The sequence below is a fragment of the Epinephelus moara genome, chromosome 12, assembly GCF_006386435.1.
Source record: "Epinephelus moara isolate mb chromosome 12, YSFRI_EMoa_1.0, whole genome shotgun sequence".
Taxonomy (NCBI): Eukaryota; Metazoa; Chordata; class Actinopteri; order Perciformes; family Serranidae; genus Epinephelus; species Epinephelus moara.
Genome location: NC_065517.1, coordinates 9,047,283 through 9,072,532, shown reverse-complemented (window position 1 = coordinate 9,072,532; position 25,250 = coordinate 9,047,283). Strand labels below are relative to the sequence as shown.

The window sequence follows — 25,250 nt, the reverse complement described above, 5'->3', positions numbered from 1 at the left end:
GCAGCTTCTGCTCAGGTAGAGAGGCTGTGTTTTGCCCTGGTGTGTTTTTTCGCTGATTGGGTTCTGCAGGTTCTCTGCTGGTACACTGGAGACGGGGATCAAGCAGTTTGTCTCACTCGGGATAGATTGTGCTTTTTTTGGTTCATAGTTTTTGATTGATGTGCGATTTATTCGGCTTTCCTTCCTTTCACTCGCTCATGAACATGTCATCAAAATGCGCTGTCGTCGCATTATTCATGGCGTACGATGTGGATTGCCAGGAAATATCCCATCTGTCTGTTTAGATTACAGACCTATTGGCAGAGATTCATATCCGATATATTTCCACATATGAAGGCCTGAATCTGATCTGACAATAGCCGATATCATGCGTTTTTTTCCTGTTTACACGTTCATGTTACAGATCCGATCTGTGCCACTTGAGAGGAAAAAATCGGAATTGGGTCACTTGAATTATGTAGTGTAAAGTAGGTCTTTGTTTTGTCACTGGTTGGTTATCCATGGGTACCTGACACGATGACGGACTCTGACGTTAGCTAATGTTAGCTATTAACTTAAATGGTGACCACGATAAAGATTTTCTTCTAAACATCATCATGTTTATATTGCCATCGTGAGCATATTACCTAGCCTACTAGGGATGCACAATGTTGGATTTTCTGCCGATATCAGATATGTCGATATATAACAACTTATTTATCCGCACTTTGGCCGATTCCGATATTTCATTTTAAAGCCAATATTGGTCGTTACCGATGATGTGCCGATATTATCGTGCATCCCTAGAGCCTACATTTCTTGCATTTACTTCACCAAGACAGCTTGGGAAAGAAAAAAACAAATTATGAGCCTCAACTTTTGTCAACGTTAAAGTTTAGTTTTCCTAACAATTACCATTACAGCCTGACAGAGCTGCTGGCCTGGTTAAAGATGCTTAGCACACTAAAGTAAAGGTGTTTATCAGAGAGAAGCTGCTCACAGTACAGTTATGATTATTCCTGTAAGGGTAGCAGGGTGTTTTTATTCCGTGCCTATGTACTGCTTCATAACCTTTATCTTATGGAGCAACCTGAGCTTGTATGATACTGTGACGGCATGGGGTGAGATGAGGATTCAAGGAGAATAAAGACACAGCAGTGACGCAGCTAATAAACCTGAAACGTGACACAGGGGTCTCCCGTTACACAACGTCAAAAACAGACAACAAAAACACTCAAACTCCTGCTGCTCTACATTTTCCCACAAGTTTCCTCTGACCTTGCGTCAGAATTGAGAAAAACAACTTCTGTGTCACACGTGCTCACGTTCAACCCTACCTATGCTTATACAGTATCTAGTGTAGGATGTGTTATCCTATTGGAGAACTAAAAGTGCCCCAGGCAGTCACTCCTGCCAAAACATGTCACTCACTCCTGGTTTCCCCGTCCTTTTGTGGTCAAAGGGCACTGCACGAGGTGGTTTGCATAATTTGTGTACTCATGTGTTTTGTCAGCATTGCTACTTGTTTTTCCACTTCCCATCTTCATGTTTGCTTCTTTTCCTTGGATAATGATAAAAGTCAATACAAAACAATACAATACAGTATCTCAAAGCTTGCTGTTTAAGAAGCATTTCTAGTGCAACATCTGTTTTTCCCAGCATACCTCAGCACATACATGCTCACCCATATGTCATTAAGTAAATAAAACTTGTGATAAGACCTAAGAGATATAAGTGCTCTGAGTCTACCTACAGTTATCTACAAACACTATTTTGCTCTACTATTCTTTGATAGATCCCACAATGGTCAAACCCTCCAACGCCCTTTAAATTCCAGAATTGCTGATCTGCTTTGACATAAATGTGTCCTACATATCTTAACATGTATTAGAGGTCTGCTGCAGCATGTGACAGTGGTATTTAACCTCAGACTCACAGAAGACTGCTGACCAAGCATTGACCAACCACTGCGGATGTTTCCTGTGGTCAGAGTTTTAGTCCTGCTGACATTTCTTGGAGACAAAAAGAATCACTTTGCTTTTTTTTTTGCTCTGGTAGCATTAGACTGAAAACTAGAACATACTAAAGGGAAGGAATAAGAGACAGAATTCGAAGTGCTTTGCCTAGGGTTTGGCAATATGACAACAATAAAGGGGTAGCCTAGTGATTTAGCATTAACATATTCATATATCCTGAATTTTAGTCCCTAGACTACACTACGTCAAGCTCCAGAAACACTGGATTCCACATTTCCCATAATGCAACCAACTGCATCTTTTTGTTAGACTCTCTGTGCTAGGTAAACACGCATGTCTTTCAAAATCCACACCATAATTTGTGAATTACACTTTCTGTTATAAATGTCTGATCTCCAAGCTAAGGCTGAGATAACCCTAATGCCAGGGTTATTTTTTTAAACTTGAAAATGCATTTTCAGAGCCGCAGAAGACATAATTCACATGACATGATTAAGGACTTTGGTTTGTCACTATTTTTGGAATTTGACCAGCAACACTGTGGGATGTTTGCTGCCTGGAAAATTCTTAGTCATGTCTGAGTTTTCTGAGAAAGTTTAGCAATGTATCTTCATACAGCAATTCATATTATGTCCTACAAAAATGGACACACAACAGTTTGTATTATATCCTACCAATTAGCACCCTACAAATGATGTTACACACTTAATGTAAAGTTATGTACGTACTATAAGGTTCTGTTGGTCAGGTTTAGGCAAGTAAAGGTACTGCGGTTAGGTTTAGAAAAAGAAACGTAGTGATGATGCAAATTAAAATAATTAAGTGACTCATCTCATCTTATTCACTGAACTAAGTTCAGTCAAAGTTCACACAGTTCTAAATAATGGTCTAAGAGCATTAGTCATATGACCTCTAGTTTTCAGAAACACATGGCTATACACTAATAACTGGCTCATAATTACGTGGGATATGTACGAATTTTGATGCATTGCTTTTCCTAGGAAAACGTTCTAACGGTGCACGAGAACAGCCTGTGTTAAGTGAGACATAAATGTATGTCCTACCCAAGAGGTAGATGACAGCTCTGTGGTATCTGTGTACTAAGTGTTGAGATCACACCTAAGTGTTTTCCTGGTCACTCTTTCCCTTCCACTCAATGTTTATTCCTACTGTTGCTCGTCTTTGTTATTGTACGCTTTGTCTCCCTAAGGCAGTTAGTGTCTCTGTGTAGCTTTTCCCAAACATGTTTGCTTCAAGGTCACAAAGAAAAGTGGATGTAGATACAAACTAGGTACAGTATGATTAATGAACAGGATCTAAAAAAGGAAACCTGCAACTTGGAAGACATTTGGAGACTGGATGTCTGAGCAAACTGACAATACAGTGCGTGTGTTTGTGTGTGTGTGTGTGTGTGTGTGTGTGTGTGTGTGTGTGCACCACTAAGTAAATGTGTACATAGATACAAGATCAACAGTGTCCTATAATAGCATCGCCAGGCTTTGTTTTGTAGTCAGCATCTGTAGCATGAGTATTAAACAGAAGTGTCTTCCTGGAGACAGTTTTGTTTGTGTCTTAAATAGTTTTCCGTTTCGTTGTGAAACAATAATCACTCTGACTTACAGCTTGTTGTGTGAGGATTTTCTCATACACTCATTCTGTCTTGCTTTGTCTCCCTGTGTCTCTGCAGCATGGGTGGGCTCTCTCTCCATGGGGATGATCTTCTTCTGCTCTCCCATCGTCAGCGTCTTCACCGACATCCTCGGATGCAGAGTCACCGCAGTGGGCGGCGCTGCTGTTGGCCTGGTTGGCCTACTGGCCAGCTCCTTTGTCACGTAAGGAAAAAAATAAGCTTTTCAATTCAAAAGGACATCATGTGACCAATGCATACAGAATACATGTCACCTACTCCTACAAGGTCGTTGTGGTAGCAAGTAGGGGTGTAAATCACAAGTTTCATCACATAACAGTATCATATACATTTTTTGGACAACATTACGATATTTGCTGATATCCTGACACAATTTTGATTTGATTCAATTCAGGGCCTTGTGATTGATATAGACGTATCTTAAAGACAGTGACAAGTATCGTTGTAATTGTTGATAATTAAATCAATATATCAATCTGTATCGATGTACCATGAACACCCCAAGTAGTGAGTAACTTCAGTCCTCAGTTAAGAGTATCAGTAAGCCAACAGATTCATGTAACCCTTTATGGTCTCGATATATTGAATGATCAGTAGCTTGACTTGGGGAGCTTGTTCAACACCAAATCAAAAATACATATTTTTCCTCTTCCCTGTAGTGCTCTTTATCAATCTAGAATGTTTTGGTGTGAGTTGACAAGTGCTGAAGATATCGGTCGTAGAGATGTCTGCCTCCGAACTACACCCGCAAACTATATTTCTGCAAAGAAGAAAGCATACATCGTTACGTTAGCACCAGGTTACAGCTCAACTGATGAGGACGCCATTAATGTTTACATCTCGCGCTGTCACAAGCACGAGCCTCTCGTCCATGAGTAGATGCACACTTCCTTTATATGGTTTGGCACTTTGAGAGCCACAAGCTGAGTGCCATCTAGTTCCATTATATTGGAGAGAAGGCAGACATCTCTGCGGCCAATATCTCTAACACTCGGCAACTCACACCAAAACAATCTATACTGATAAATAGCACTACAGGTAAGAGGAAAAATATGTATTTTTGATTTGGTGTAGAATCATCCCTTTAAACCTGCAATAACTATTCTTGGGCAGTGAAAACAAATTGTTAACATAATGTTAACATATAATCACCTTGGCCAGCTTGTTAGTAGTCACTTATTTAAACATCGAGCAACATGATTAGCAACTCATTTGGAGTGTGGTTTGCATCCACCTGATGAATGTAAGTCCAATTTTCACTCTGTTTTAGTTCTGTTTTGGTCTCTGCCAAATCCCAAGGGAGATACCTGTCTCTTTAGCTGCTAAATGCTCCATTATGTTCACCAGCTGTTGCTGACTGTGCCTGTCTGCTGTTTGTTGCTGAGTCGCTAGTGCACATATCCCCTTTTAGCTTTTATCAAGACTCTGTGGGCAAGAGGCTCTGCACTTAGCACTGCATTGTTAATAATTTCCTGGAACCACATACGTCTACACGTGAGGAAACACTGGTACCACCACACAGACATTTGTTATCCAAACAAAGCAGCAAAGGTTCAACCCTTAGTCACTTTCAAGTGCAATGAATACATAATAAAACAGCTGAATTACAGCTTATCAAGTGGCGGTCAAAAAGCATTTCACAAAAAATGGGTTGACAGCCGAGTTTTGCAGCAGACAGTGCAAGGTGCAAAATATCTTGGTCATGTGATATCTGTTAAGATTTATTTACCTCAAACAGGACTTTGAAACCACTTGGAGCCACCGTCCCGTATTTATTTGGACCTTGACCGCTAGACTTAAATCATTTTACCTAGATGTATAAGCATCACAGACAGAAGTCAAACACATGCCAAAATATTGTACCTGGTAAGAGTTCATTAATTCATTCATTCACTTTTATTTATTCTGATGTCATGCCTTTGGCCCATTCCACACACCATCTTTTTTTTTTTTTACAACCATCCTCTAGTCGTTTTATAAACTAGAAAAAACTAAAACTAAACTAAAAATACAAACAAGCAACAAAATATTAGTAATAAAGATTTTTCTATTTCTCTAGAGAGCTTCAGCAGCATATGGACTGATCTGAGTGCAGAGCTGTGTTTATTTATTTATCTCACTGAGATCAAGATCTCTTACAACTAATTAATTGTGATTAATAACAAATCAACAAAACAATTTAATCATACTGGGCCGTCAGACGCACTGATAAAAATGTCCACAAATACCATTAAATATCAGTAGAATCCAATTTGAATCAATGTTTTCTGAGTGAGGCGTTCAACATGAGTTTTCTCAGACAATCTACTATCTAACCAAATTGCTCAGCACTTATAATGCTGCTCTGTATTAATAAGATTTACATTAAGACCATGAATCACATTCATGAACCATGAATGACGGTAAGCTGGAGAAAGTCTGACGTAGAACTGATGGCATGAAGGTCAGCATAAAATTGTAGTGAAGTGCTCAGCTGGGAAAAACATTTTATTTTTGCACAGTAAATAGCAGAAGACCGAATATTGATCCTTGAGGAACACCTTTATCAACCACCTTAGGACTTGAACTTTAGACCCCAAAAGGACATGGTGTTTGACTACTTTCACTAGCCCAACACCTATTAACCTTGCTGGTTTATTTTCATGAAAAAAAAAGCAAAATGTCGTGAAATACAAGAGGCCTTTTCTTCTAGGCCAGCACTCCATTGACTCGGTGAGCTTTAGTGCCACGTTTTAAGGTGCTATCTATTTAGAGGTGGTGAAATTTAAGTGTTTTCTCTAAATGTCTTGCCCTTTGCTTTATTTTCTGTTGGCTTTGTTGTGAGACAACCGGGTAGCTGTGTTAACATACAGAAACATAGTCTCCATCCTTTGGTCTCCACTGGTTAGCTAACGTTAGCCCTTGCCACTCTGCGCTGCTCCCACCCGACCAGGTCGTGTCCACTGTTTGGTGGGGGCGGTGTTACTAGCAGTTATTGCCAAATGAGCTAGCTACCTCCACCAGACAGGGATGGTGCGCAGTGCAGTAAACTGAAGAGTAGCAAAATTAATAGACCAACATACATAATTGGTCAATATTCTCCGCAGTTAACCGATTAACAGTTAACCGCTGACATTCCTAATTTGAATCGGCTGTCAGCAGAATCATCAAACCTTAATAAAGCGACTAATATAACAAAATGTTGTGGGATCAAAAACAGTTAGACACAATGTTACACATTCACAAAATGCCAAGAAAACCATAATCCTCTGCTGCTGGCAACTGAACCACTTCAGTAGGTAGCATAATTATACTTTTTCACTGTTGGATTAATTATACAACTTTTGAATGTGCAGATAATAAGAAAAGCTGAGGACAACCCATAATTAAACATTTACTTGCTCAATCTTGTTGATGGATCTTCCATGGAGCAAATATTAATGTCAGCAGTGAGCCATAAGGCTGTATCCTTATGCATCTTGTTGTTTTGCCCTGTCACAGGTCCCTGGGCCCCCTGTATTTCACCTATGGCATTGTATTTGCCTGTGGCTGCTCTTTCGCCTACCAGCCCAGCTTGGTCATCTTGGGCCACTACTTCAAGAAGCGCCTGGGTCTGGTCAATGGCATTGTAACGGCCGGCAGCAGCATCTTCACCATCACCTTGCCCTTCGTGCTGTCGGGCTTGCTGGAAAAAGTGGGCCTCCAGAACACCATGCGCGTTCTGTGCATCCTTATGTTCATACTGATGCTGGCTGGCTTCACCTACAAGCCCCTGATGCCAGTCAAACCCAGCAACACCCGCACAGGAAGCAAGTGCCCGCCCTTGGGTGAGATCTTCAACATCAATATCTGGAGGTCTTTGGGATATCGCATTTGGGCTTTTGGAATCCCTGCAGCCCTCTATGGCTACTTTGTGCCTTATGTTCACCTGGTAAGTTTGTGTTTTCTGCTATTTCTCAATCAAATTTGATTTCACTGACCATCACACCTATCGTGTACTCATGTTGTTTGTGTTGCTGGACATCATCACCCCACTCTCTGAGCCAAAGGTCAGTCTGATGACGAATAACAGCACGTAAATGCCAACAGAGGGATTCCATGGTGTGATTTCCCAGTATCCTAATCTCTTGTTTTGGAGGATGTGTTTATTGGCAAGAGGCAGGAGTAAGGGTGAGGTTAACTAGAGAGCTTCAACAACACAGATATCAAAACACGTACTAGCAACGTGAGATTTATTGATGTGAAAGGTAAGGAGGGGAAGTCTGATTCCCAGCCAGGGTCTTCCAGGCATACAGCGTCGGTACAGGGTTACCATGAGATGATTTATGACTCTTAAGGTGTACTTCAGCATTTAGGAACATAGAATATGTAAGGTTGTCTCTGTCAGTTAAGAGGGTCTATTTAAGAAAAGGTCCTCTAAAAATCTATAGATACAATAGGAGTTGTATGTTGTTTGTAGTTTTGTAATTTGGGTCAATCAAGTTTTCATTTTAAAGATGTAGCCAATGGAACATGGTCCAGCCGGAAGCAGAGACTCTGTTGCGAGTCAGGACTTCCTCTTCCATGCACCGGTCATTTCAGCTTATCTCTATAAACAGATATCTGTATATGAATGTGGATAATTAAATGTTAAAAAAGCTAGATCGTCTTGTTCCAAATAGCATTTCAGCAACTACTTTCCACCTCTCCACACAGATTGTTTACCTGCTGCTCAAACATGATTGGTCAATACTACTTGGACTACAAATGAAAATCAGGACGCTTTTGATACCAAAATCTTGTCGTGTTTACTACAGCCTAACTAACTGGGCTACATCCTACAAAGTGCACGTCACAGCAGTTTCCCAATTCCCTCACAGCTGCATGTGTCCACATGTGACACTTAAGCTGTGCGGTCCTGATGAAAGTAACTAAATATGTCAGGAAGGCTCAATCTCTAGCTCTCATTTCAGTCAGGACACAGTTCTGTCACAGGTGTCACATTCCCTGAATCTCCCTTTATTTAAACTTTATGATGGAAAAATATGATATTGGAGAAAACACCTTCTTGGGAGGGCTGGAGAGCAGAGACTGGATGTGTTGGAGTGACTCAGGAGGTGACTGTTTATTTGGACACGATGACGCTGTTGTTGGAGGGAGATCAGCCTGTCCCAGGGATGTGTTTTCCCAACACTTCTCCTGTGTCTGCTACTCAGACTGCGACACTGCAGGGGCCTGGCTGCAGCCTCAGCGCCACCCCTGGCCTCAGAGCCCCAGCACTCGTCCTTTACTACACAGAGCCCCTTCCTCCCTGCATTTAAGGTCAAGTCCCGGCCTTCTGACACTGCACCGGAAGAAGGAGGGAAAAAACAGGGGTCAAACTGCATATTGTTCAGCTTTTCAGGAAGCGAGTCCTATCAGTTCCTTAAAACCTCTCAACACTTTTCTTTCCCTGGAGCATATGTGCATGAGTGTGTGTCCTTTTAGAGCCCCACTGCCACAGTTCCATGTGTGTTTTTCCTCAGTCCAAATCAAGCTGTACATATCTGAAGACAATAAAAGTGTAAAGTCCAATGGAGGTAGTCTAACACACACACACACTTGCACACACTTGCACACACTTTTCCAAGTATTACTGATTACAGATAAGATGCTGGCCTTCAGGTATGGCGATGTTTGCTCAATTCGTGGGCTGATAAAAGGCGTGGTAGCGTCTCTCTGTTGACTTTGCAAAAAGAACAAATTGAAGAACAGCACATGAGAAAGTTTGGTCATATCAGCCAGGCAAGTAATACTTATCCTCTTTTTTGTATCAGTATGGCTCATTCTTAACAGATTCACATTAGCAGCATACAGAATGGTATTGTTTCATAGAAAGCTGTCTCTACTTAAAAAGTAAGCTTGTTTCAGTGTGTGTAATGAGGGGCACCTGCAGTGCTGCGGCGTGTGGGCTGGAAGAGGGCTGGATGTTTAATGACCATAAAACAGTCGAGGAGAGAGAGAGCAGAGAAAATATGGGTTGGTGCACAGTGGGGCTCTGAAAGGGAAAATTCACCCCAAAACACACTGTTAAATCAACTTTAAAGAGTGTGTAGTTGATGTGCCATTTTCTACTTTAGATTTTCTTTTTTGTGTGTTTAACTAAGTGTCGATATCATGTTGATGCCAGCAACTATAGATATTTTTCCAAGCAGACAGACTTCACAAGAGAAGCACAGGTGTTACTAATAAGTTACTGGTCGCTCCGCTCCATTTCGTCACATCTAAATGGAAGGCAGTCAACGTTAATGTTATTAACTACTCCTGTGTTTGACTGCTGTGAGAAAGCTCTACTTTAGAGTTTATATGAGTCTAGTCCCCAATCCCTTATAAAAATCAAATCAACATTGTATACATCTTACTAACAAAATACTGTTAGGTAAGTTCAGGTATGTTCAACAGACTGAATCACTGTGATGTCTTGCTAACAACAATAGTCACTTCAAGGTAGAAAACTGTATGTGTAGTCGGCAAACTTGCTAATTTCTGTTGTCATTTTCAGCCATAACTGTAACATTTTAAGATATGTGGTTAAACATAGTGGTCTGAACTATATGACGTTTCTGCTGTGCTTATTTTATGTACTGCATTGCTTTGTTAGCGTCTTTGATAAACTAGATCCCCTGGCATGGAAGCCAAACAATGCACTGCTTTGGACGAGGTCGCAGCAAAATGTATTTAGCCACCTAAGAAATCAGTATCAGTTTAAGTGTACACTATGTTTTGAATATTTTCACTGCTTTACATTACACGAAAGCTGATAGATGCAGTGATAGACCCGTAACTCCGCCGCAAGTAAAATAGTTGGTTCATCGACCATTTTCCAAGAGAACAGCTGTCAATTATGTCAGTCGCTCCTTGTGAACTGTACTCAAACTGTCAAACTAGGCAGCACTGATCAAACATGAATCAAGATTCTGTTACTTCATTGCCTATTTCTCACATCAGATGTTTTTAGTGTACTGTTTAGCTGTAAAATGAGAACGTTAGCAGTTAGCCAAAACCAAGCACCACCCACCGGCCATGGCAAGTCAGACTGTTTGGGGTTCAGGCATGTCTTTCAGTTTATTTGCCAGATTTGGTATATCTCCACCATCAAATCTAAGGTTGGGGATATACTTGCTTGTAAGTACACGTTCGCGTGCACATGATGGTAGCCTCATGTTCATCTGGAGAGTTGGTTGTGGACATCCTCAGAAATGAATGTGATGCTTACGCAAAGATGCAATACACATAAACGGCGGGGTCAGTGTTTGTAGAATGAGAGGAACATACTCACCATTGTAACAACATGTTTGACACATATTATGTATAATGGCACCACTGTCGCTTTTTCTGCCATGATCTGCGGTGATCTCAGAATTAACAATATCGTAATCTCCCTAAGTGTTGCCCTGTTATTGTGTACATCATGCAAATCTGGAAACTGTATACAGTTTGAGTTCTCTCAGGCTCTCTCTGGTGGAATCCTCCAGTAACATGCGTTGTTCATGGGCAAGGATCTGAACAATTCTGCTCAGTTTGGTTATCTATGTGAACATGTGGTTAAAAAGCAAGTATGTCTCTGGCCTAAGAAAAAGAGGCAGAGCTAAAAAGTAGTTAGAGGTTAAACCACTGTGTCTGCATTGAACGCATGTGTGTGTTTGTGTTTCTGTATTTATTCTGTAGGGTTATGATGTTCTATACCACAAGGCCAACTGCCAGGCTCTGAGTTGCATCACATCAAAATGAGCTTGTGTTCCTGAAAACGTGATCGAAGATACACACACACACACACACACACACACACAAACACACACACACACACACACACACTCTTAAAGCAAACAGTCAAATTACATCCTGCTGAATTTTTTGGTGCACTTCTATGTTGCTCTGTTAAGCAGCAGTGCTCAATCAGTCACTTTCAGTAGAATCACCTTTTCCACAAACAAATATTCGTGTCAAATTTTTGCCAGTCACTCATGGGATAAGTGGAAAAGTTGCCACATGTGCTTTTTTTCCCAGTGTACAGTAATCTGGGAGTGCACTGGTGTTTGGAGGCCGGAAATCACTGATTGTTGTCAAGCACTGATAAGCTTATGTTTAAATGCCAAAGCTCCATGATAGATGGTAGCATGACACAGCTGTAACAGGGGTGATGTAAGATAACCTCTGCTGAATCTATAGGTCCATCTAATCTGTTTAAAGACAGAGGAAAAGCAAAGTTACGCTCTGTTTTGTTCCTGCTTTTTTATCTGTAATGAGTAAACACGTGACACAGCACCATCCTGCAACCTCGCAGGAAGCCTCCAATACATAACAGACATTATTGATGCAGTGTGTGAATGAGTCACAGGGTTCAATGGGTAATATCTTCCTGTAGCGTTTAGCCGGTCACTATGACAGAGGCACCATGCTTTATAGATTTCTTCCTCATGTCTGTCCAGTAATCTAACAGTGTGACGTCACAGCATAGGAACTGCTTGTCTCCATCATACGTATGACTGACCAGATAAATCTTATCAAGGTGTAGTGGGCTTTTGCTTGTGTGTGTGTGTGTGTGTGTGTTTTCCTTGTTTGCTCATTACTCAGATCTCTCTTGTGTTATCTTGCATGATCCACCTGAGTTGATCATGGTCTCTTGTGGCTGACTGATGCAGAGTTATATTTACGGCTTTATTATTTTCATTATAGATTAATCTGCCCATTATTTTCTCGATTGATCCATTTGTTAATTTGTTAATCAAAATGACGGACAAATTGCGGAAAACCCTGTTTAATATCCCAGAGCCAAAATTGTCATCTTTACATTTTATGTTTTATATTGCCAACACATTGCACCATAGTAGATTCCTACCGTAGACTGTATAAAAATAATGGACGTAGCCATCATGATGCTATTTGTTTGTGGACTCCCATTTTGAAGCCTTGAGCCTGGCATGTTTGACCATTGACATTTTAGATTTTTGGAGCCAGATGACCATATTTGGACATGAGGGTTGAGCAAACCCTAACACTAGCAGCTAGTTTTGTTAGCACAGTGCATTACAGTCCATTGTTAACTGTGATTATGCCTATGCTTAATGTGGGGTTTAGAGGGATTGACTTGCACTTGGACCCAGTCTCAAGTGGCCATTTGAGTAACTGCAGATTTTGGCACTCCCACGTTCATTCATTTTTCAGCTCTGGAGGTTTCCACTTAATTTCTACAGATGAAAAATCATCCATCTCCCTCTCAAAAGATAAACATAAACCAAAGCAATGTATCTACATCTGCACAAAGCTATAGGAGAGTTAGTGTGAACAATAGTGCGTCATACGTCCCTTGACATAAAACATACATTATCAAGTAGAATTTAGTAGAATTCAACTGGTGCTTAAAAACCTCAGCACTCCATTGCCATTACCAAAGTGAGATCATGAGAATTTATGATTTTTTTTTTTTTTGTTAAAAGAAGAACAGATCAAAAACAAAATTCTTTATTCATCTATTATTTCCTATGACTGAAAAGATATCTGAATGACATTCACTGTTTCTGTAATAGTAACGACAAGCTAAGAGGGAGAATGCCAGTCACATCTGGCATCTCTCTTAAAAGTCTCCTCCCCGGGGTCATCCTTGAATGGGTATGTAAATCATCAGTTTTTCTGCCGATGCATGTGTGTGTGCATACACACACACTGAGCCTGTAGTTGTTTTGCCTGCAGCATTGCTTCTTGGATGCAGGAATCCCCTCTGAGCAGGACACTCTTGAACACAAAGCATGCTGTTGTGACGTATTGACAAAGATGATAAGTCATACAGAGGTCTTTGCAGATGGATGTCTGAGCTGCAGGGGGGCAGGAGGGGGGTGGGGGGTTGTAGAGGCAGCAGACAGACAGGCTTTTGAGCGGGACTGCTGCTGCTGCCCCCCTGGAGGTACAAGTAGCTGGCAGGGCTCCACACAGCAAGCCCTTTTTTTCTCACTGGCTCACAACTTCTGGGCCTCACAGATTGGTGCTTTGGGGTAAGAGGGACTCATGCAGCCAGTAATCTGGAAAAAAGAACATCTGGGCTGCTTTTTTCATAGTCTGAAGTGGAAACTAACATTCAGGGGCAGCAAAAATGGAAGATAAAAGAGGAATGTTGAAATATGGACGGGTTGGATAAGAATGCTGATGAGTAAGCTGTGACAGGGAAGCAACAACAAACTCCCAACTGAAAAATGCTTGATACATTACAGTACTACAGAGCAGTGGAGTCACTAAGTTGGCCCCAACACTGTGAAACACTTTAAATCCTTACATATATACATACATATACAACCAGTTTAATGCAAAAAGAATGCAAAACAATGAATATACCCATGCAAGTGAAGTGTCACGTCATCAGCATGGAAAAAATTGTGATGTAATGTAAAACAGTGTGCACCTACAGGAAATCATGTCCTGCTTATAAAACTGCTGTTGTGGATGTCATCATGAACTCACTTGGTAAAAAGCAACATTGTGCTGCACTCCTTGTAAAGCTCTTCAAGACTTTTGATTCTGTCAATTGCAACATTTTGTTTAATACGTGGCTTTCCACTGGTTTAGCGACTCTGCTTACAGCGGGTTGAAATCATGTTTGAATTTAGACTGTTGATACGGATGGTTTCAAATCAAGTGCCCAGATGACTAATGAAGGTGTCCCTCAAGGATCAATATAAGGTCCCCTGCTATTTGCTCTCAACATTATTATAAACTCTCCATCTGAGCACTGCATTGTCCATTTTTATGCTGACAATGCCATCTTGTACCCTCTGCTCTACCTCAAACCTTCCTGACCTGTGTTAAAGCCCCTGTGATTTGTGACATTGGGATTTCTCAAAAACATGAAGCTTTGATGTTTCTATTGTGATCCATGCTCTCAGTGCACAGCTAATCAATACAGAACAGCAGTGTAAATACTGAGTAATTTGGTTAGATAGCATGTTATCCTACAAAACTTATTTTGAACACCTTGCTTTAACACCACAAAATTTTAATTGGATTCTTTTACAGGAACAGAGCTTGTATCTTGAACATTTTGTTGGCATCTTGGCATGCTGAACTGCCAACTTTATAAACACATTGCATTCAACTTCACCACACTCCAGACTGTATGGGCTGTAGCTGGTATGGTAATTGGCCAATCACATGTTGCATTAAACCACTGAACGTTTACACTTTAACGTGTGATTTGCTGTAAACAACACCATACAAATAATCATTTTTTTATAGATGTAGGTACAAAAAGTATCAAATGCAGGTATCATTTGACTGAAGAAGTTTTAATGCTACTTCATACTGGGTTCTTTCAGTCGATACCTAAAAGGTTTTAGTACCGATACCCAGCCCTTGATTTGTGTCTCTCTTGTAAAAGGGATCTCAATCTCAGTCAGGCTTCTTGAATATATGAGGCTGAACTTATCTTAACCCCTGCAGCTGGATTTCCTCTTCTGCATTTTTAACTTTTTTTTTTTTTTTCCCCGGGTGTTGCACTGGATTAAAGCCATGAGACAGCTGTGTTCATTTGTTTCTTTAATTGTCCCCAGATGAAGCATGTGGAAGAGCGTTTTGGAGAAGACACCAATAAAGAAGTTCTGCTCATGTGCATTGGCATCACATCCGGCGTGGGCCGTCTCATCTTCGGCAGGGTGGCAGACTATGTTAATGGAGTCAACAAAGTCTACCTGCAGGTGAGTGCAGTTCAAAGAAACAGATTTGATGTGGTTGTTACCTCTGTACCTTACTGGTTCAACCAGTAGGGTATGACCATGCTTGTGAGGCATTTAATTTTAGGTGTTTAATTTCTGTTTTAAGTCACCAATGTATGCTAATATTTAAAATCTGTCCAACTGAATTAAACATCATTTTAACATTTACATTATTTTACACTGCAAAAAGTGATGACTAAATGTAATTTCAGTTACACTTTGTCATTTATATGATCATGTGAAGAACATGTGATACTAAAATTCTTCACTGAAATCCAAATTAACTTGAATTTTAAAGGAAACTGTAAGGAAAAAAATACTACATAAAGATTATCAAACCATCAAATGAAGGAGTCAGAATTTGAATATGCCCCTCTCTCCTGTCCTTCTAGGTGGCTTCCTTCTTGGTCATTGGCCTCATGTCCATGATGATCCCTCTGTGTAACATTTTCGGGGGGCTGATCGCCGTGTGCCTGCTGATGGGGCTGTTTGACGGCTGCTTCATCTGCATTATGGCCCCTATCGCCTTTGAGTTGGTCGGAGCCAAAGACGTGTCTCAGGCCATCGGCTTCCTGCTGGGCCTGATGTCCGTGCCCATGACTGTGGGGCCCCCCATTGCAGGTAATGCAGGAATAGTCTGTGTTAATACTGTGTTAATGCTCTTGATAAGCCACTGAAAATTAGGGGTGTATATTACTTGTTTATCAAGATATGATATTATATCAAATCTTTGGAAAACGTTATTTGCTGATAATTCAAAGTCTGCCCCGATACGATTTTAACTCAGGGGCCTTTGATAGATATGAGAAGATATCATATCCCCAATTAACACAGTTGGTTACAAAAAGAAGCTGCTACTCCTTTCTTTTTGCTTTTGGCCATAGAAACATAAATCATTGTAAATGATTGTAACTTGTTAAGTGCAGTAAAGTTTACTGTGAAGTGACTCAACTAACACGTTTAAAACATGACTTAACAACAAGAACATTTAACAAAAGTATAACATTTGGCTAAATAATAATTGTCAAAGTTTATAGACAAAACAATTGGTTTTTGCTCGCTAACATTATTAGCTTAACACTTTTACATTGCATGATTTAACTTAGCAAAATGCATTCCTGCAGCTTTCTATTGACCTCTAAGTCTCTGTCCTGAGATAAAGAAGAATGTCACACTGACTTTCACAGGCCTTTTGCACCACCTAGTGTTTATATTAGCACCTTATAGTTGCTGAATTTGTCGCAAATCAAAGGCACATACTGTGTGCTAACAGTTGGGAAATGCATGACCTCAGTGAATGCAACTAACTGAACCTGCTCTGTGTTGGTTCCCATGATATACATCAGTAACATGACTGTTTATCAGCTCATGTGAGCTTCATGTGCAAAGGGCTTGAACCGCCTGATAGACAAGGCATTCATTTTCCTGAGGTGCAGAGATGCAGTATGTGACTTTCCCCGTCAGAAAGGTCAGAGGTCAGGCTCAGCTGCAGATTCAATGTAGCTCCAGGAAACTTTACCAACGTAAATTCTTGCAGACACAGGGCCTGAACTTCCCTCAAGCTGAACAAGTGACTCTTTCTCTCATTAACAAGAGAAACCACGTTACTGAGAGAAATTAAGTTACACTGGAAATAAGCAACATGTCAACCTACATTGTAGTAACTTAATTACTGTTAAATCCATGTTTACACGCAGCAGGTCAGTAATCAACTGTGTCTGCCACAGAAATTCAGTTATATGTTTCTCTTTACTCTCAGCATCAGGGTCTCCTGCTCGACATTATCATCATGACTGTAGTCCAAGAAGCCAAAAATAAGTTAAAGCATACAGACAAGTATTCCTCCAGATAATCCTGTTTATTATTGACCCTCACAGGCTCTGGTAAGGCCAGTGTAGCAATTGTGGACCTTGTGCAGCATAATCCAAGTCTTATTTATCCAGTTGTTTCTGTGAAAGTGTTAAGGTTTTGCGGAAATGCATGTGTTTTGGAAGTTCTGAGCATACCACTGGATAAATGACGCTTTGATTTTGCTGCACGAGTTGTGTGAGAGTTTATAAACGGATGTTTTGATATAATTTTGGTGTTGTTAAACCTGGTCCCCCTTTACTTTACCTTATTAAGAATTTTCCAAACATTTTTGGATTCTTCGTTCACCAGAGGCATGCAAGAAAAATTAAGTTTTCTTTGTGAATTCAACATAACAAGAGATAATTGATTGATATAAAATGTCTTCTTCTCCCTGTCCCTGCTCACAGGTTTCCTGAGAGACAGACTAGGTAGCTACGACGTGGCCTTCTACCTGGCAGGCATCCCCCCGATCTTCGGAGGAGCCGTGCTATGTCTGATACCGTGGGTGGAGGCCAGGCGCAAGAGAAGGGAGAAGGAGGAGGCCCTGAACAAAGAGCAGGACGTCACCCAGAAGATGATCGAGCAGGAGAAAGCTCAGGAAGACACACGAAGCAAAACAGGGGAGTCTGTCCTCTAAGTGCCTCGCTGAACAGACTGAGAGAGACACACATAGGGTCAGACTGAGACCGCCGAGGACTGAGATACAGTATCTGTGTTTTTAGCCGATTGTAATGACTGCCTTGAGTAGGAGAAAATGCCAAAGTGATGAAACATATCAGATAGAGTCATAGGTTGAAGTTTAACATGAATGTGATCCTGCAGAACTATGCATTAGATAGTTAGATGAATCTTACAACACACAAACTTGAGGTTTGAAATTGAAACTGAGAAAACAGCACATTTAATATCAGTCACAAGGGAAAGAATACATGCAATGAATGCAGTGTGAAAGCTGCTGACTTACATCTTTAGCCAGTGTCTTTACCAAAAACACTTTCAGAAGGGAAAGGTGGATTTACACCATTCTTTACAATTAGTTTTCAACAGTACCGTATGGTTTTATATGTAGAAATATGGCATAAAAAGAACACGTATTGGATTACACAAGACAGCAACCCAGTCATGTGGGGGGACATAACTTGATTTAGCTTCAGTCAGTATCATTGATAAGCATCAGTGCAAAGCAAACTGGTCTGCTAAAGATTTCTCCTTAAACCTGCCATCTTTATCGTCTCCAGTGTCCCGTCAGACAGGATCCTCCTGTTAACAACATCTTAAAGCATGCCAAAAATTGTAAACAAGGGTAATCTGTTCATAGTATTTCAAAGAGACATACAAAAGAGTGCTCTGAGAGATTCAGAGGTCATTATTAGTGTCAGCCATGAGACTCTGGGGCTGTAAAGGTGCTTGGACACTTCAAGGGACGCTGCTTGAAGCACAAAGATTTTCCATCCCGTCTGAGACACGGACACACAGCTCTGTCCCCCAGGCTGGATCCAGGAAATCTCATCTTTAATACAACAGACTGCACTCAAGGCTGGATTACCAACTGGGCAAGTCATGGCCCCAGACCCTTGGGGTCCCAAAGGCTCCATGTTCACTATGTTGCAGTTAGCTCGTGGTAAGTAATTGCACTTTAGTTTGGTATGTATGCACCACTAAATCAGAGTATAATCTGCAGTGATAAGGAACGTAAAGGGACAGTTCACCCCCAAATCAAAAACACATTTTTCCTCTTACCTGTAGCGCTGTTTATCAATCTATACTTTTGAGATACAAGCTGCTGAGATTCAGAGATGTCTGCCTTCTTTCCAATATAGTGGAACTAGATGGCGCCCGGCTTGCTGTGTTCAAAGCGCCAAAAAAATACATTTGAAACCTCAACAGCAATGTCTCTTTCCAGAAATCATGACCTGGTTACTCAAGATAATCCACAGACCTTGTTGTGAGCAGTTTCATGAAGGAACTATTTTCTGTTTACCCAATTACAGCAGCCAACCATTATCACTGTACAGAAGGAAGAGTGCATCTACTCATGGACCCAGTGATATGTTTGGTGGGTGTAATTGGGTAAACAGAAAATAGTTCCTACATGAAGCTGCTCACAACAAGGTCTGTGGATTATCTTCAGTAACCAGGTCATGATTTCTGCAAAGAGACATTGCTGTTGAGTTTTTCAAATGTATTTTTTTGGCACTTTGAGCACCACAAGCTGAGTGCCATCTAGTTGCATTATATTGGAGAGAAGGCAGACATCTCTATGGCTGATATCTCCAACACTCTGCAACTCACACCAAAATAATCTATACTGATAAATAGCACTACATGTTAGAGGAAAATATATATTTTTGACCTAGGGGTTAACTGTCACTCTAATTTTATATGGAATAACCACAAACTAATGATTCATTATTACTAATACAGACACAATACAAAGGAATAGGGGAGTCAATTGAGGCCCTGAGGCCCCATGAAGGGTTAATCAAGCCCTGACTGTACTGTGACTGACTCGTGTTAAGGGGTAGCTTGTTATAGAACCGTGTGCCTGAGAAACCTCGTCAGTGTTTAACATTCATATCTTTAAAAGGACGATTTAACATTTTGGGAAATACACTTATTTGCTTTCTTTCAAACAGTTCATGAGAAATCGATATCACCTCCACCACCATATCTGTCTATTAAACATATGAAGTTTTCAGCTTAGCTTAGCTTAGCACCAACACTGGAAACAGAGGAACAAAATCAGACTTCCAGCACCTATAAAGCTAGCTTATTATGTTTGATCTCATTTGTATAATCTACAAGACAATGAGGTAAAAAGATGCGTCTTGACGTTATGAGAGGGTTATATGCTGGACTGTTTCTTGATGAGACTTCCTGGAATCTCGTAAGCGTATTACCCAAAATGTCAAATTATTCAATCAACAAAACTCTCAGCCAGCACAAGTACACCAGCTTTCAGTTGTGAACCTGAATATTGATTCATAAGGAACATAGTGACATTGTGTTTGTGTATATGTCTATTAATTGACCGTAGTGTTGACATTAGGCAGTATTTCTTTAAAAAAAAAAAAAAAACAACTGTGGTGAGACTTGTTTTTAAAGTTGTTTTTTTCTCTGTAGTTTGGTCCAATATTTTCAGCTTACACTTTCATTGTGTGACATAAAGTGACAGTGCTGTGCCTCTGGTTAAAGTGGAAAAAAAAATCTCATATAAGCTGGTATATGAAAGAAAATGAAGTTTGCCCAGTAGCTGACGCAGTCCAGGTCATAAAACAACCGTGTCAACAGCAGAGCACCTACTTGGATGGATGACCTCTTAAAAGGACCAAAGGAAAAAGAAATACTGGTGCATATGTAGTTCCTCACCACTTTATTAAGAGGCTTTTACACTTTTATCCACAGTATCTTATCATTTTAGAGACTAACTTTCCACTATTTGAAATGGAAGTGAGGACAGGAGTTTGACTTATCATGGACTACGTGACCATTAGTCAGTGAAGTCAAGTTAATCATTAACTCTGTGCCCAGTTCATTAACCTTCAACAGAAAGGTGCTTGTTTTATGTTTTCATATGGTATTTATTTTTTAAGTTGTCGTGGAGAATGTCATGCTGTAATTGACGGGCATTTGCCTTAAGCCTTGATTTCATTCACTGAAGACCAAAAATGTACTGAAATGAAAATGGGTGAAAGTGTGTTAATCCTGTTTGCTTGCCGTCATGTGTCTCCCTAAAGCCTACAGGTAGTGTTAGCGAACCATCTGAACATGTTAGGAAGTCACTCAGCGGTCAGTCACTGTTGACAGTGAGGGATTGCTTTTGGAAAACTCAGAGACCTTTTGGAAATCAGTGCAGCCAACACACAGTGGCACCCCCAAGGAGGGGGCCAGAGGGGGCTATGACCCCTGATACAATTCCCTTTGAAAACAATTGGAGGCGGACATTACTGTCTTTAAGAGACTGTAGCATGTTCATTTTTAAGCTAGCATGAAGGAAGTGGTATCGTGTGTAACTAGGCAACCCAAGGCATCCATTGGTACCAACCATGTCCGTTAAACATGTAAAGCCAGCAGCTTTTCTTGGCTTAGCGTAGCTTAGTTTAGCTTACTTTAGCATAGTTTAGCTTGGCTTAGCTTTGCCCCTGAACTGGAAACAGGGAAAACAGCCATGCTAGTTTTGTCAGAAGGTAACTTCCAGCACCTCTAAATGTAACTAATTGATATGTTTGATCTCATTTGTACAATCTGTCCAAAAAATGGGAGTAAATTATAAATGTAAGGCATCCATTGGCACCAGCCACGTTGGCATAGCTTGTTGGGAAAGGGGCTAAATAATGCTCCAAATTTAGGCTTTTGTTGAGGGAACAACTGGCATGGCCATTTTTAAGGGGTCCCTTTAGCTCTCATCTTTTGATATCTAAATGAAAATGGGTTCAATGGGTACCCATGATTTTCCTCTAGACATGAGAAGGCTTGTTCCCAGTAAATGTTTTGTTCCATACAATCAATGTACTCCTTCAAATTAAAGCTGTATATGTGTCTTCGTAAGGAAAAAGACAACCAGCCTATATGAAGAACACTGAATTGGCTTACATGTGCGGATACATGACACATTAAAACAGGATTCCTGTGGAACTTTAAATGTTAACTGTAGCCTACTGGTATTAGTCTATGTACATTAGATAATCAGTAATATTGACAGTCCACATTGACATAGTTTGTAGCTAGCATGGATACTTTAACAGCATAATAGTATTCCTGAAATCCAGTTCTGGCTTTTATTTTTTGTGTGCCACCCAAATATTTTCAGCGCCCCCATCTGGCCACATCTATATAAAGAATGTCTTGGGTTGCCACTGCCAGCACTGACTTTCTGTGGGTCGATGATGTTTCCCTGTGCAGACCTGTGACACTCTCTACCTCAGATGTTGTAAATGTGCAGAGCTCTCTTGCCGTCCCTGTCGCTCCATCCGAGGCAGTCGGACAGAGCAGTGTTCATGTTTGAGTGTGAGTGGAGAAACGCAAATAAACTACACAGTCTTAGAAAAACGATCTAGCTGTCCAAAGTTTTGCTCTTTAATGCTGCTCAGAACCAGAAATGCCTTTTTTTAAAGTATGAGAAACAACAGCGTTTACATCTTTTCTCCTCTCTAGATATGTATTTTTATTATGATTAAATCACATCCGTTGCCTTTAAATTCAGTCTTTTTTTAATGATGCATGACTGTTTATAGCAGACTTGTTTATTTTTAGACTGTTTTTTTTTCCGTCATAGTACTACCCAAAAGTTTATTGCATTTTGTTGTGAATTTGCTGTGATTTCTAATCAAACCACTTACTTTATTCAGTTTATCTGTGTATGTGAATGCATTTTGTTTTTGCAGCAAGTGCAGATAAAGATTCACCTCTGTAAAGCTTTGCTGCAAGAAATGCATCTTTGCTTCTTTCATTTTATTTTAGCATAGTTTTGTTTTAATTTCTGTTCACATATTGCTGACTTTTGTTTTATGCTTATCTCTCATGAGTTACCCAAAATGTTTTCTACCAAAATATTATTCTTCCTGTCTTTCCTTTCTGCCGCCGGATGTGTGGTGAACAACAGTATATGCAATGTAATGTTATGTAAACCAATCAGATTTCAGCATTTTTATGTCAGTAAAAAAAAAGCTGTTTACATTTTCTGTGACTTTCTCCTAATTTATGACTGTGGCTGGTACAGTGTGTTATTAGTTCACACACAAGCACTAAAGAACATCCAATCAACTCCTGTGGCTATCTATGCAAAGCACAGCTAAACATTAACACACTTCAGTGATATTCAGGATATTGTTGTCACCGTGGTGTCAGCGAAGGCCAAGTGCAGTCAAACTGAATCTGATAAACAGATATTTTACAACCTCAAACATGTGAAACATTTAACTTCCTCTTCCTCATAGTCTCTCATCAATGAATGAACTGCTTCTTTATGATCTCTTGGCCCATATTTCTGTGATTAACAGACTTTTGTTCCCAGAGCAGGCTTGCTTCGGAATCCTCTCCATGCTGTAAACCCAATTCTCTTTATGCTCAGTCATGGTCGCCCATACTTCTAAAGGAAGCTGGATTTGTAAGCAGTCTGACAGGAAGAACTGCCCGAGGGGCTTAACTGAGGGAACAAATATTCTCAATGTATATGGCGGCCGGGGAGGTAAAGAATGCCCCACACGTGGATAACCAAGGGTCCTTGAAGGGGGCCTCTAAAAGGATGCCACCAAAATATTAAGTTTTCATATTGTTTATTACATTACATCCATATGAATAAGAGCTCTTTATATTGCCCATTTCCTTCAATACTCATGATAGTAGTAGTAAATCAAGTCTAACAGCACAAACCAAAATTGCTGGGACACAAAAGTCCCAATTTTCATCTGGAATAAACAAATAAAATGCAACTTTATGTCCACAAAATTACTTTTCTATTAATATTCTACATTTCAGAGTGAAATGTGGTACTTTCTATTCCACTACTTTTATCGGACATTAAGTGTTACGAGCTACAACAGATTTTATCTTATTTCTTATATCATTATACATAAAATATATGATGATTGTTTTTACTGTGTTGCTCCATCTTAACATGCATATGCATGAATGCACCAATTCCAGTGATATAATCATAATAATCCCCTATAATGTGGCAGTGACAGGGCTCATTCTCCATAGTGAGTACATAACTAAAATCATAAATGTAGTACTTAATGTATAATAGTAGAGTATTTTTACTTTATAATATTATTATTAGCAAGCACGTAATTGTATACCTTTATTAAGTATTACATATTTAATATTAACATGTAGCCTACCAATTTATGTTAAGTACTTGTTCCACAACATGGCCTCATATCTTCATGATATGAAGGTTTTTATGAGGTACAAACACGTATCCAATTGCGTGATGGCGTACAGTCTCACTGACATCTGTGGTTGTCTTGCCTCCACCTCCCTACATCAGGATATGGTAGTGACATTCCTATGCTATATTGTTTTCCCGACACAAGAGGCCGCTGTTTCTTCTCAATGCTGACCTGGTGGCTAACACTTCCTGTAGCCCATGAACGCGTCAGCTGAATCAGAGAGGAAAACAGCAGAAGGAGGTCTTACTCTGCTCGAATTACAAGATACTAAAAACATTATCTACCATCCGAACTGGCTGTTTGTGTGGTGTGTAAGCCCGTGTGGTCTGTAGCCTCTTGTTGTAAATAATGTTCTGCATGGTTAGGATAATACTGAATATGGTGAGTAATATTTTATTTCATTAGACAGGTTATTATGAATTATGCATGAATATGCTGTGGTTCTGTTGGGGAAACTATCTAAACAGAGAAACTAGACATTTCTATGGGTTGCCATATCATGACATTTTATTAGACTTTTTGTGGAATATTGTAAAATGATATGTTTCATAATTTTTTATGGCTATACTATTATTTTTTTATGGTATTGTATACTTGGACCTTTTTAAAGATATTTCTATGGTATACTATGATGATTTTATGGCATACTGTGCTATTAATTTTTTATGGGATTACTGTATTGTGACTTTTTTTTGCGATACAAAACTATGACTTTTCTAATGATATTTAAAAGGCATACTACAATATAATTTTTATGGCAAACCATGATAAAAAAAAAAGTTTAAAAAAAATTAAAGCATGAATACAATGATATTTCTATGGCAAACTATATAATCATTGGTTTTTTTTGTTGTTTTTTTTTGCCATGCCATATAATGACTTATATGGCATGCTGTACTATGATATTTTCATTGCATACAATACTATAACTTTTTATGGCATACTATACTATTACTTTTTTATAGCATACTATACTATGACTTTTTTTTTTATGGCATAGTATATTATGATATTTCTTTGACATACTATACTATGACCTTTTTTATGACATACTATACTATGACCTTTTTATGGCATACTATACTATGATATTTCTATGACATACTATACTGTGATAATTTTATGACATACCATACTATGACCTTTTTTATGGCATACTATACTATGACCTTTTTATGGCATACTATACTATGATATTTCTATGACA

The 25,250-nt window shown here is 39.7% G+C and overlaps 1 protein-coding gene across 1 annotated transcript in view; it reads left to right on the top strand.

The window, feature by feature from the left end:
• The window catches only part of slc16a10 (solute carrier family 16 member 10), a 49,832-nt gene extending 27,003 nt beyond the window's left edge, over positions 1-22,829 (top strand). The window contains exons 2-6 of the mRNA XM_050058116.1: positions 3,643-3,787; positions 7,084-7,513; positions 15,138-15,281; positions 15,692-15,920; positions 17,558-22,829. Coding sequence (XP_049914073.1) covers positions 3,643-3,787; positions 7,084-7,513; positions 15,138-15,281; positions 15,692-15,920; positions 17,558-17,787 — 1,178 coding nt within the window. The 3' untranslated portion in view covers positions 17,788-22,829. The remainder of the gene's footprint in view (positions 1-3,642; positions 3,788-7,083; positions 7,514-15,137; positions 15,282-15,691; positions 15,921-17,557) is intronic.
• Positions 22,830-25,250: the final 2,421 nt, after the last annotated feature.